At 36.3% G+C, this 13,277-nt stretch overlaps 1 protein-coding gene across 2 annotated transcripts; it reads left to right on the top strand.

Moving 5' to 3' along the window:
- The first annotated feature begins 10,375 nt into the window (after nt 1–10,375).
- LOC122666847 (dolichol-phosphate mannose synthase subunit 2) lies at nt 10,376–11,054 on the top strand. Of its 2 annotated transcripts, XM_043862940.1 has the most exons (3): nt 10,376–10,538; nt 10,642–10,801; nt 10,909–11,054. In XM_043862940.1, exons 1-2 carry the CDS (start codon nt 10,449–10,451, stop codon nt 10,792–10,794), a joined length of 243 nt encoding a protein of 80 aa, XP_043718875.1. In that variant the 5' UTR covers nt 10,376–10,448; the 3' UTR covers nt 10,795–10,801; nt 10,909–11,054. The 2 variants fall into 2 exon arrangements, with proteins under 2 accessions (XP_043718875.1, XP_043718874.1); XM_043862939.1 differs by having other exon boundaries at nt 10,642–10,920.
- The last annotated feature ends 2,223 nt before the right edge of the window (nt 11,055–13,277 follow it).

The following is a 13,277-nucleotide window of genomic DNA, read 5'->3' on the forward strand; positions in this document are numbered from 1 at the left end:
AAATTACATTTTTACCCTTGTTCGTACCGATCTACCGATACAGGATCGGCCAGGAATCGATACCGATCTCCATCTCCACCGATACCGGTCTGGAACGATATGTATCGGATTGCATTGGTTAGGTTACCCTATTTTCCTTAAAAAAAAATATTTTTTTAAATATATTTATACCCTTATTTGTACTAACCCACCGATACGAAATCGGTTAGGAATTGGTATTGGTCTCAGTCGATATCGATCCAAATCGATTTGTCGGTTAGGTATACATTTTTTTGTTCAAAAATTAGATTTTTTTTGTATATTTTTATTAGATCGATTTAGATTGGTATCGACTGAGATCAATACCGATTCCTGGTCGATCTTGTATCGATGAGTCAGTATAGACAAAGGTAAAAAATATATTTAAAAAAAAACTAAATTTTTGGAAGAAAATAGGGTAACCTAACTGATGCAGTCCAATAAATATGGTCTTCGATCGGTATCGATGGAGATGGAGATCGATACCGATTCCTGGCCGATCCCGTATCGGTGGATCGATACGGACAATGAAAAAAATGTAGAAAAAAAACCTAATTTTTTTAAAAAGAAAACAGGAGTAAACCAAACTGATCCCGACCAACACAGATCGGTCTGCATCGGTTAAATTACCCTATTTTCTTCCCAAAAAATTATTATTTTTAAAATATTTTTACCCTTGTCCATACTAATCCATCGATATGTGATCGACCAGCAATCGGTATCGATCTCAGTAGATATCAATCCATGCCGGTCGGGATCGGTTAGGTTTACCACTGTTTTCTTTTTCAAAAAAATTACATTTTTACCCTTGTCCGTACCGATCCACCGATACAGGATCGGCTAGGAATCGATATCGATCTCTATCTCCACCGATACCGGTCCGGAACGATTTGTTTCACTAAATTAATATATTATAACTTAGATTAGTAAAATATAAAATATAACAACTGTTTTCAATTTTGCTTTAAGGATTCTAACATATATTAATTTGCAGAATAAGTTTAATTATATGAAATGAATAATCTCAAAAGTTGAAACTGAAGAACCATGGTATAACGCGTGCACAAATATAACAAAAAGGTACACCTCAAAAGAGCAAAAGTAACATGCGAAAAATGTGCAAATGATGATACAGAGTATATACAAAAAAAAGATTCTAATTTACCAATAAATCAAGACAACAAATATTTATTTTAATAGTATTTTAAATTAACAATTATTTCACATTCACAGGTATTTGGTAAAATTCAAGATCTTAGATGACACAGAAACAATAATTGTGACAATATTTAATGATATTGAAACAATTATTGGATTATCAGCAGTTGAATATGCAAAATCAACAGAAAACGTAAACAAATTATATTAATTTTTTAAAATAAATTTACTGAAGTAAATAAATAAATTACTACACTTAAATATATATTTAATGTTTATTTTCTATTTTGTAGCACAAAAAGTTTTTAAAGTCTTGCGTATCCCAAATATACTGTTTCTATTTGAAAATTGATAACAGGAACAATTCAAGTAGAACATCCAAAAGAATCGTTACAGATACACTCAAGAAAAGAAATGCGAAAAAGAAGGAAGTCATTGAATTAGAAGACAATGAAGATAAAAAAAAAAAAAGAAGATAAAAACTGAGAATGAATAGATTTGAAAAACTAAAAGGCATAGCTACAAAGAATGTATTTAGAAGTTATTTAAGGATTGATGATACTGAACAATATAAATATTAACGATAGTAGCGTTTTAAATTTATTAATCTTAAATTTTACTTCAATTTCTTTTTTAAGGGAATGATTTTAACTTCAAAATAAAGCTAACAATAGAATCACAATAACAAAAGATCAAGAGTTTTATTATTTTTCTATTTCATTTTAAGCATTTTTCTTTGAAAACAACATCTAGAATTTAAATATGAATATTAATTAACTAAACTATAATAAAACGTGACATTATACAAATTACTACAAAATAAAACAGGATACAACAACCACTACATCAACAACACAATTATATTTTCATTTAAAAATCAACGGTAGTGTAAAGAAAAGTATATCATGATTCTGTAGGAAAATTATCACGTCAAGTACTTGACGCGGTCAAGTGTGCATCGTGCGGCTGGACACCGCCCATGTGTGTACGATTTTGTAAGTTAGACTCACTAATATATCTACTTAGAATCCACGTATGGTCACACGTGCATTTGCACGTGCACCTTTACTAGTAATAAAAGAAACAACTCTGCAAAAGCAGTGAAAAGACTGCATACATTATGACCCTCCCCAGACCCCACAATAGCGGGAGCTTTGTGCACTAGGTACGCCTTTTTTTAAAAATAATAAAAAAATCTTAGGTGAAAGAAATAATATCCTGACATTATGGGAAACTTTTTCCCATAAGAAAAAAAAATCATTTTTTAACTCCAAAAAACTTTTTTTTGGTTATTTTTTTGTTTTTAGAAAAATAAATTATGTCTTGATCCAATTCTCAAAAGCAGACCTAATATCTTCCATGAGAGTGATGTGTTACTTCTAACCATTAGTTATTTATCGAAATGTAGAGTCTCCATGTGTTAAAATTTAAGGCATAAATTCAATATTCCTAATACTCCCACAGATGTTCATGCACCAATTTGGTAGTCTGCAATTTATTTTTTAGACAACTTGACATATTCAAATTTGATTGAAACTTGACCTGGGTGCACGATAAAGACTGCTGAACTGCAAGCATGCCCATATATCCCCACGCCTCCACTAACTTTTTTAATTTATAAAATAAACCATGTAGTTACAATCAAACACGGTTCGAACTGATCCATAATTGGGTGAGGCCTAGCACCAAGCCGTTTACTAATCGATGTCGGGCTTTAACCGATCATAGACCACTAACATTTGACACCCCTTCCTTTAATTATGAGAAAGGGTTCTCTAAGCAAGCGACATAAGATGCACCAATGTTCTCGATATTTATCTTTCTCCTCCTGACAATCTCTCTCCTCTCCATCCTTGTATACGAACCATCACGCCCCTCTCCTACGTATCCTATTCTGCTTGCAAAAACAGCTCTCTTGAAACACACATGCCATGTTTCATAAGCAAATCATAACTTCAATTCCAACCACAATATCAGATTGATCTTATTTATGAATGATCAAAAAGCTAACTCAGGATCTACCTTTCCCAAGTTTTGAGCTTCCACGAATTTCAAATGAAGGACAAATCAAAAAATTTGTGAAATTATTGGCACAACACAAAACTTGCATTCTTCAAAATTTCTCGTTTTCCATGTATCTTGTGTTTTTCTTCACAGAGGCCTCTCCTTTGCAACAAACCATCCTTCACCTTCGACAACACCCTCTCAAGTCTCAATTCATGATGATGCCAACATCTCCATAGCTTCCCTGGTCATCTAGCTAGCAAACCATATGCCATATCATTATCATATTTTTTTCAACCAAGCTCAACCATATTAACCCATACAATTTCGAGTTGTCATTTCCATTTAGAATTATATATTCTATTAAATTATTAGGAAAGAGTTCTTTGGAGAACGTGGCCCCTACATGCACGTGAGGACCAATGGAAGCGTGTGCTAAAGCATCAGACGAGCAGTCATTTCTACCTTTCATGGGAAAGAGTACGCCCCTCTATGTCTAGGTGTGGGCTTTACACTCCCCCACAGAAAACATTTTTTTCTTCTAAATTATTAATAAAAATCAGTATGGCTTTTGTGGTTTCTTGAGGTTTCGCTTTTAAGGGTTTTTAGAATCAAAACAGGAGGGAGGCTGAGAAAACATATGAGGAATTGAGAGAGAGAGAGAGAGAGTTTCAGGTGAAGATTCGAGGTAGAACATACATAATGTAGCAGCGACTGAAGAATGGGGTTGAGGGCTGAGGCTCTGAGTCTTTTGACTTTTTATTCATTTGTTTGGTTTTCATTGCTAATTAATATACATTTTATTGTTATATAATAATAGGGTAAGAGATCTCTACTTGATCGCATACTCTCTACACAAACGTCTACGCCAATGGATGAGCATGTCTGGGTATCTACTGCCAAAGGCATCATCTCATGGTGCCTAGTGAGAGGGCGTAGCTGTGTAGGAAACACCACCAAGTAAAGATATTTTTTCCATAATAATATAACATAAGGAAAAGGAACACTAACCAGTTTTGCAGCTCTGCGTGCCTGCGTGTATTTGTACCAGCTGCATGCTAAATGATTGACACCCCTAGTCCTGTTCAACTTTTTAGGAGGCGCATTGGTTATTTAGCGCACTGCTATGCTTGGAGTAGGTACACACCGCGTTGCAACACTGGTTAGTGCTCTTTCTCTTTATAATAAATGAAAGAGTAAATTACTCCCCCCTCCCCTCGATTATGCTCTAATGACAAACCCCTCCCCTGGGTATTGAATATAACTCTCCCTTCCCCTGCATTAACAAGATTCTATCAATCGTACCCATTCCGTTAAAAATGGTTGTTAAGTGATGGGAAAAGACTATATTACCCTTTTATAGTTTGTCTGAAAATATTCTAACTTCTCTCTCCTTACTCTATTGTCTCCAACCTTTAGACAAGAGCGAGTGAAGATGAGGAGTTGAAACAGCCCCTGTTCCTTCTTCTTGAATATCCCATGCCCTTCCTCCTTCCTCCTCCAAATCTTAAATATCATAAACCCACCAACCCCAATAAAGATCACAACCGAAGCAACCAACAGAGCTAGACGTCACCTTCCCCAAAACCTGCAAACCCAAAATGAAATACTTCCAAAATTAAATAAAAGAAGAAGAGATAAAGTGAACAAATTCTGATGGAATCAGCTACCTCTTAGAGAACTTGTGTTGTGAGGCTATTTCCATGTTCTTTGATGGATTCAAAGAAGAACAATCCCACTCAACTTCAAGCATTTGCGCACCATAAGCTACTTCAAACGAATCAAACCCCATTGTTGAAATCGTCCACAATAGCTGAAAACCCAAGAAGGTTTTCATCAGATAGAGGCAAAGTGTCCAGAATGTAAAGGAAAAACTCTTATAACGGAAGCAGAGACATTAACCAAAAAATGAAACCACATTCATAAACACAGAGTACTGACCCAGTTTGGCTGTTGAAAACATGAAGAAGAGCACCCAAACCTGGCAGTCCACTAGACAGATGGGTTTTGAGACAATCTCAATTAGACTCAAAATCCCATCTGTCCAATTGCACAGCAGCAACTCAGATCCCAGCGGAGATGAAGGAACCAGAGGGAGAAATGACAAAAAAAATTACAATTTTTTGAGATTCAAAAGGAGGGAATCATGGCTTTAACCTCTATCAACAGAGGAATCCCAAGTCAAAACATGCAAGAGGTTATTGAATCCAAATTCCTCTTCACCGAATTGGGTTTGAAACCCTAAGAAGGGAAGAAATTACAAAAAAAATAGGAGGAATGAGCAGTGATTGTGGTTCTGAGAAGGGTTCATAACCCATTCATCTCTTCCTCCAACATTGATTGTAGTTTTGAGAAGGGTACAATGAGGATATGGGAGAAATCTTGAATCGCAAATCCCAAATCCTCTGAGTTTTTGGATCTCTTATGTTCTCACTGTTTCGTTTTCTTTCTTCTTCAAACGAAGTAGAAACCTGTTGTCTGAAAACCCTTTTTGTTTTTTGGGCAAAGTCTGAAAACCTTTCTTGCTTTTGAAAATCAGAGAAACCGATCTCAAACCCCTTTGTATCCATCTCTCTTTCTTTCTCTCCCTCCCTCTCTCTGTGTTTTTTGGAAGAAAACTGAACGAAGAAGACAATGGAAGAAGAATCAAGAAATGGGGAAGATGATGGTGTTGTGAGCCTGTCCTCTCGCTCAGGGGTATTATTGTAATATCACAAATACAAGGGCAGTTTGGGGTTTAAATGAATATATTTAAGGTGATGTCATCACTTAACAGCCATTTTTAACGGAATAGGTATGATTGATAGAATCTTGTTAATGCAGGGGAGGGGAGAGTTATTACTCAATACCCAGGGGAGGGGTTTGACATTAGAGCATAATCATGTGGAGGGGGGAGTAATTTACTCTAAATGAAAATTGTTAGGTATTTTGTTTGTGTGGGATCAAATTTTAATTCGAAATGACTATTGCGCCCTAGAAAATTCGGCCTTTCCATTGGATGAGGCGGTCATTTTACATACCCTGTGTCTTGGGCGCAGGGGCATGGCACAGCACGCGCCCAGTAGCGATCTTTCTCCCAAAAAAATATGTTTTAAATTAATCCATTAACCCATTTACGGTAGTTATTCCTCTTCAAAACAGGAAGGCAGAGAAGCGGTGTCCGGTGGCTGCAGCGGGATCCTCCTACAAAGCGGTGTCGGTGGCGGGGGGGCGGTGGCGGTTGCGGCGGGACTGGGAGCGTTGGTTGCAGCGGGACTGGTAAGTATTTATTCTTATTTTCTTTGGATCCTTATGTTCCAACTATGGATCCAAAGAGTATAAACTTGACAATTATTAAAAAATAAAGGATGTAAACTTTACAGAAGCAATTGGAGGGAAGTAACCCCTGACTTGTATGAGACCGAACTAGAGATCCAAGTCGGGGGACTTAAAATTCATTTTTGTTGAAGACCTGAGTTAGGTTAATGACCAATTTCGAAGACTAGAGACTCAGAAAGTTTACAGCATCAAAGACAAGATTCCTGCATTGTTTGAGATTGCAGACTGGAGATCCTTATGTTGGAAGAAAAAATATCCAGTAAAAATGTTGTGTTACCTAAGTTATGTTATTCAACTTAGAAGACCAGAGAATCAGAAACTGGTTTAGAACTAGAAGGTCTTAGAGATAAAGGTGAATTGAAAACTGGTTTTAGAAGCAGAAGGTCCTAGACCAAAAGAAAAAGGTTGTCTTTTTCAGCTTGGGGTCCTTGTACAATTTTGGGGTTGATTGCTTCACATTCATGCTAATTCTATTATTGTATTGATTGCTTTGCACTTGCAACATAGTTGGGTTTCTGTTAAACCTGTTTTCTAGGGTTGATCTATTGTTGTTCTGCTTTATACTCGAATTCCTGGTTGAATTTCAATTGGACAAGGTTTATATCAGGCGTTCTGAAAAGTGGAGGTTCATCATCTCTTTCAGACCGTGCAAATCAATTGAGGGAAAGAAATTGAGTGCAAACTTGGTTAAATCCTTTGTGCAAACGTTCTTATAGGTTATGACTATCATCAAGGGAGCTAGTTTTTTCATACATCTTTGATTTGGCTCAAATTTGCTTGTTTTTTAGATTTTCTAAATTTCTTTGATTAATTTCCACAATTCCAACTTGTTAACCGATATACTTCCGTCATTGGCATCCTCCAATTTCTGCCTGTTTGCTTAAAATGGAGGTGGGTTTTCTACACAGTTGGTCTAGCAAGCCTTTCATACACAGGTAGCTTATCTGCCATGTAGCAGTATTTCTTGATGCCCACTTGGTGTTGACAACTTGACATGTTACCTGCATCATCATCTAACATGCAATAGTTTTCAGATTAATCTAACTTCTCCATATGTTAATATAGTGCTTCAAAATTTTTTTAAAATAAAGTAATTTCTTTTTGAATTGTTTGATGAATGGGGACTGTTGAAAACACAAGGGAATAAAAGCCATAACATAACATCATATGATTCAGATGGGCCACCAAATGATACCATATGTTCAGGGATTTCTATGGCATGAGGTGATTGCTTCTATCTACGGTGTGTTGAGCAAAGATGGGATTGGGATATAAATGATGCAGAAACCAACTATTAGGGCACCATGGAAAAACCTTAGAAGGGTGTTGTCATTGATGACCCCTTACCTTCTCTCAAAAATGTTGCCATTGATGAGTCCTTGGATGAGATTTGATGCAGACAATGGGGAAAGTGTGAGGTCTTGGGAAGATCTATGGTAGTGGGAGACTAGCAGTCCCCCTTCGAAAGATGTCTTTCTTAGGATGTGCCCCATGTCAGATATGTTGGATAGAGTGGTAAGTTAGTTTGCGGTTTTTGAGTTTGGGGTGAGTGAGAATTTAGGTTTTAGAAGGGGGTTTAGACTTTAGAGAAGGTGAAATTCAAAGTGCTCAAAACCTTTTAGATTGTATGGAGGATGTGTTATTGTGTCTGGACCAACAAGACTAGAGGGTTTGGACTCTGAACTTGAATGGAGAATTCACTTCAATTTCTAAATCTTTTTCCATTGTTGTACATAACTTGTTTTTCTTTGAGGACTCGGTTAATGTTTGGGTAAGCTTTTGGGAGCGACTTCTAGCTCCTGGGCATTATGAGTTCAAAAGCACACATCCAATGAAATTATTTCACTTGGAATCTTTACTCTAGAAGCCTAAGAAGTTCGTGTATTATACATGTATTAAATGCGTATCCGAACATTTAAATCAAAAAAACGTATTATAACATATATTTCCGTATTTTTACTAAAAAACACGTTTTTTATGTACTAGAGTATTAATCGCGTATAAAACTATAAATACGAATTAAATGGATTTAATACTTTTTAAACCTAATAAAAAAACCAAAACTAAAGTCTAAAGCAAGAAAAAACGCAAAAGTGAAAAAATGCATTCTCTTCGTTTCCCATTCTCTTCGAACCCTAGCAGTTGTTGCCCCCAATCTCCAATCATCTTCTCCATCTCCGTTTAACAGCCACTGGAGAATCCTCCTACAAGGCTCAAATCCTCAACGGTGATGGCGACGGCTTCTCTTCTCAATCTTCAAGGCCGACGGCTGTGTTCTTCCTCTTCTTCTCCGTCTCCGTTCGGTTGCAGCGGCGTTTGCAGGTCTCAAATCTCAACCTTTATGTTATGATTGTTATCTTAATTATCAGATTTGGTAAAACTAATCTTGAGCATGAAGATCCATGCACTGGGAATCATGGTTTTGATTTATAAGCTGACTACCCAGAAGACATGTTCTGGTAATCTACAAAGATTTAGGTTTTCTGTTCTTATCTTGTTTCATCATTTGGTTTTTACTCTCTCTTTCTCTCCGTTTAGTCAGATTTTGGTGGGTTCTGTCCTGATTAATTGACAATTTTGAATTACTACCAGACGGAGAAGAGAGAAAATATTTATTTTTTTTCCCCTGTTTCCCTTCCTTTCTTGGGCATTGCGCTCTATTTATCTGTATTACTTCTGATAACCAATCTGGGTTTTGTGTTGCATTTATTGATTGTTGATATGAAGGAACGAATATTCTGAATTGATCTGAGCTTCTGCCCCTCTTTCTGAAATGGGTGGTTTCAGGGTTTGATCATTCAAGAACAGAGAGTAACTTTGCCTGCTTCCATAGAGTCAATTATTCTTTTAATTAGTCAATTATAGCCTAATAGAATTTAGTCTGGAAAATAGAAAAGCTCTGTTTCTGACATTAACACAGCTAAGCAATTCTTTGATTTGTTTTTGCTCTGTTCCAAACCCCAGCCATCCTTTCCCCTTTATTTTTCTCTTGATGGCCATATTCTATAACATTATTTCGTCTCTATTTCTCCTCTTCTTCTGCTGAAATCCTTTTTTCTCCACCTGGTTCAATGGAAAAATATGAAACGAATTGTAAAATATTTTAAAAAGAAAGGAACAATAGCATAACAGAAAATAGCATATCACTACCCAACTAAAAGAAATAAATGTATTTCTTCTTTACTTGCCCAAATGATAAAAATAAATGTATTTCTTTTGGGCCCTCAAAAATAAATTCATTGTGTATATGCTATTATTTTGTTTATTAGGTGGTGAATATCTATTACATAGTGAATATATGCCCCTATTTTTGCTTATAGAATGGCCGTATTAAACACGTATCGTATTATTTCCGTATGCATTTTATTATGCCAGATTTTTGAAAATTATTATTGCCATCTAATCCGTTTAATTGCCGTACGTATCCGTTCCAGTTCAATTGCCGTTCCCGAACTTACTAACTAAGGCTACGCCTCTCTGACAACTAGGCTGATTGCGCTTCAGGCTGTAAAAATTCCAAACTTGTAAATCTCAATAGTTGGCTTCTGGGTTTTCAGAAATAGAAGCCCTAGAAGCTTACCCAAACTTGCACCTAGAAGATCCTTGTGGCCCTTTTCCTGATAAGGTATTCCATGCAATTTTGAAAAGCAAGGCTTTGGGTTGGAATTGTGCATAGAAAGTTATTGTAGCCTACGTTACTCTGTGTGTTTGATTTTCATTCTTTTTAGGCATTGGCCTTCATTAATAAATGACCTCATCCAAGGGAATTTTTTCTTTATCATACCAGTAGCCATGTGTACTTGAGCTTTGAAAATACTTGGTGTTAGTGATCTCAATCTCTCATGTTTTATGTGTCCAATAGTATTTTTATTTTTCAACTTTGACTGAAAATAACATCATGACAATTTACTTAATTTTGTATTTAGGCAAGGAATGCTGTAAGTATTGCAATGGAACTGGCAGACAGGGCAGTGGGGCTTCTATTATCATTAACCAGTTTATCAATATTCACTTATTATACATTTTGGGTTGTCATCCTGGTTAGTTTCCTTTCACTTTTGATTTCCTTTGATTCCACATTTATATTACTCACCTTTGAATTTCATAAACTTTTTTCTGAGTTATATTTCCATTCTTTTGCAGCCATTTGTGGACACAGATCACTTTATCCACAAGTACTTCCTCCCTCAGGAGTTTGCTATACTGATACCCGTTTTTGCTGGTGTGACACTTTTGTGTTTCTTATGTGTCTTTATTGGGCTTGTGATGCTGAAGTCCAAAAAGAAGGCGGCTTGAAGTATGTGTTCTAATTCTAGGACTGAAATTGTACTTTGTTTTTCTTTCTACTGGTTCAGCTCATTTTTGAGAGCTAACTGAACATAGCAATTTTTAAATGAGAAAATTCGTGAGATTCTCTTTTTGTTATTCAGTTTAATTTGGTGATTTTTTTGTTTTTAATTTTTTGTCATTATGTGTAAAGCAGTCTCATTATGGCTACCTACTATTTGTGTTCTTTGAGCTATTTCATTCTGAGTGTGATTTAGACTAAGCTCTTAATGCTTGAGAGCACACCGCTTTTGTGCTTTACAAATTGTTATGAAATGGCTATGACTTCAATGAGGTCAATGTTTACATCGGTCTTTTTCTCTTTGCACGTTGATTTTTCGAGTTTGCACTTTGCATATGAAGAGGGACAACTGCCAAAATGCTTTGTTTTTTATTGTAATGTAACCTTACATGTAACTTTCTGCATCCCCCCTTCCCCCATTTACCTCATTTTGTTGATCTGTTTATATGCTGTTGATAGGAATTGATTGGTATGTAAAGCTTTAATAGTACATTTGCAGATCTAGGATTTCAGTGTGCAAATATGATGCTGATATGTAGTTTACATTGCCAATTTGAATAGAAAATGAAGTCTAAATTTGCTTTATTTGAATTTGAAGCTTAAATGAGTGTTCTGACTTGAGTTGCAGTCATTGTAGTTGTTGCTACTGAAATTCAACGTGAAATTAATTTCTATAATGACGTCTGTTCATTGTTTCATAATTTGTGAACCCTCTGTCTCAGTTTCTATTAATCTGTAATTTTTTTTAATTTCTATGCATACATCATTCACTCAATTAGATTATCAAGTTGAGTCTCTTGTCTTTTTGTGATATATGCCTTTTAACTAGCAGGAGCTCAACTGCTAAAGCACCCTTGCACCATGTCCACACAAGTGCTGAAGTTTTGGCAACAAAGGCAATTTCCAAAGATTGTGCCAAAAAGGATCTTCAGAATATACATAGCTTCTAGGAGGCTGGTTATGAGATTTTGACATCGCGAAATAATAAACAGTTTTGACAGAGAAAATTCCATCTTTAGAGAGATCCAAGAGCCAAGATGGCATGAAGTGCTAAGAGATGCAAAAAATTGCTTAGGCATCCATACAAGAAAAGCTAGCAGGTAGGAGCACATTCCATCGGTGAGATTCATGATTAATTAAAGGAGCGATGTTCTCTGCCCGGGAGTTAACGGGGGCACAGGCTGTGCCCAGACATATGTGGCAGGACAGGGTGGTCATTTTGCCCACCCCCATGTGTCTGGCGCATCCTGCACCCCCTGTGCAGAGAATATTTTCCCTTAATTAAATAAGAAACTTTAGATACACTCATCCCCACTCAAGGAGTTGATACCCTACCGGTTGGAAGAGTCAATCCAAGCATCTGCATAAATTTCAATTCTCACTCTCTCTCTCCCACCCTCTTATGAACGCCGTTAAGAATGGGGTCTTTACCCTTAAGAATGGTATGCCAATCTCGGGAGCAAATCTTTTTAGTAGGGGGGCTTCAAAAAAAATTTGAATTGAGAAGGCATTTCCCTTTAAAGACTTTAACCCACAATGCATCCGGGTTACCTAAACTCCTCCAACATTGCACAACCAAGAGAGAGATTAAAACGTTTAAAATCTCAAAATCCCAAGCCTCCACCCCAAAAATAAGCTACCCTTCCACCCCAAAAGTTTATTATGAACTCGCTCTACAATACTGGAAAATAGTATTCTTTTTGTCCTACCAAAATACCATAATTAACCACCTAAGACTTCACCAAAATTGCTACAAACCTAATCCTTAACAAAACTCACCATAGATGCAAATGGTGAATCCAATCAAAATTTGATCCCCACAAGAACCCATTCTAATTGGGAAATCAACCTTCACACATTCTCATATGAGGTCCCACCTTATTGAATCACATTCTTTGGGTTGGACACATTAACATTATTTTTCAGGCAAGAGGTCTGCCTTTTAATCGTTCAATTGGAATCTATTTGACAACCTATCTTACTTTGCATTGTCTCGATTCTCATTTGACACCAATCTTATATGGGGAAACAAGTACTACTCTAATCTCTTTCTTGGACAAACAAACCCATCCAATGAGGAAGCTTAATTTAAAAAAATAATAATAATAATAATCATCTAAAGCATTATCACTTTGACAAATTTATTTAATTCTTTGCTCTTCCTCTCATGCTCTAAACATGTTAGAGTCGAAAAAATTTTCTCCCCCTTAACCTTCATCTTGGGATTCATGATTTATTTATAATAATTGTTGAATGGTTACAAGAGGTTACATGAGGCAAACAGTTATGCCAGCTGAAAATAATTAAACAAACAGGGACTCACACTAGGTGATATCCTTAACATCCCCCCGCAAAGTTAAGATTCCGGAACGAAGATTGAGTTTGGAGCGCAGCTGTGCAAATCGGGCAGAGGACAGACCTTTTGTCAAAA

The sequence above is a fragment of the Telopea speciosissima genome, chromosome 7 (genome assembly GCF_018873765.1).
Source record: "Telopea speciosissima isolate NSW1024214 ecotype Mountain lineage chromosome 7, Tspe_v1, whole genome shotgun sequence".
Lineage (NCBI taxonomy): Eukaryota > Viridiplantae > Streptophyta > Magnoliopsida > Proteales > Proteaceae > Telopea > Telopea speciosissima.

What these genes read in the sequence shown, in the direction of transcription:
- LOC122666847 (XM_043862940.1), top strand. Translation starts at nt 10,449, where the DNA reads ATGGAACTGGCAGACAGGGCAGTGGGGCTTCTATTATCATTAACCAGT. An exon ending in CATTTTGGGTTGTCATCCTG is followed by an intron (nt 10,539 to 10,641) that starts GTTAGTTTCCTT and finishes ATTCTTTTGCAG; the next exon opens with CCATTTGTGGACACAGATCA.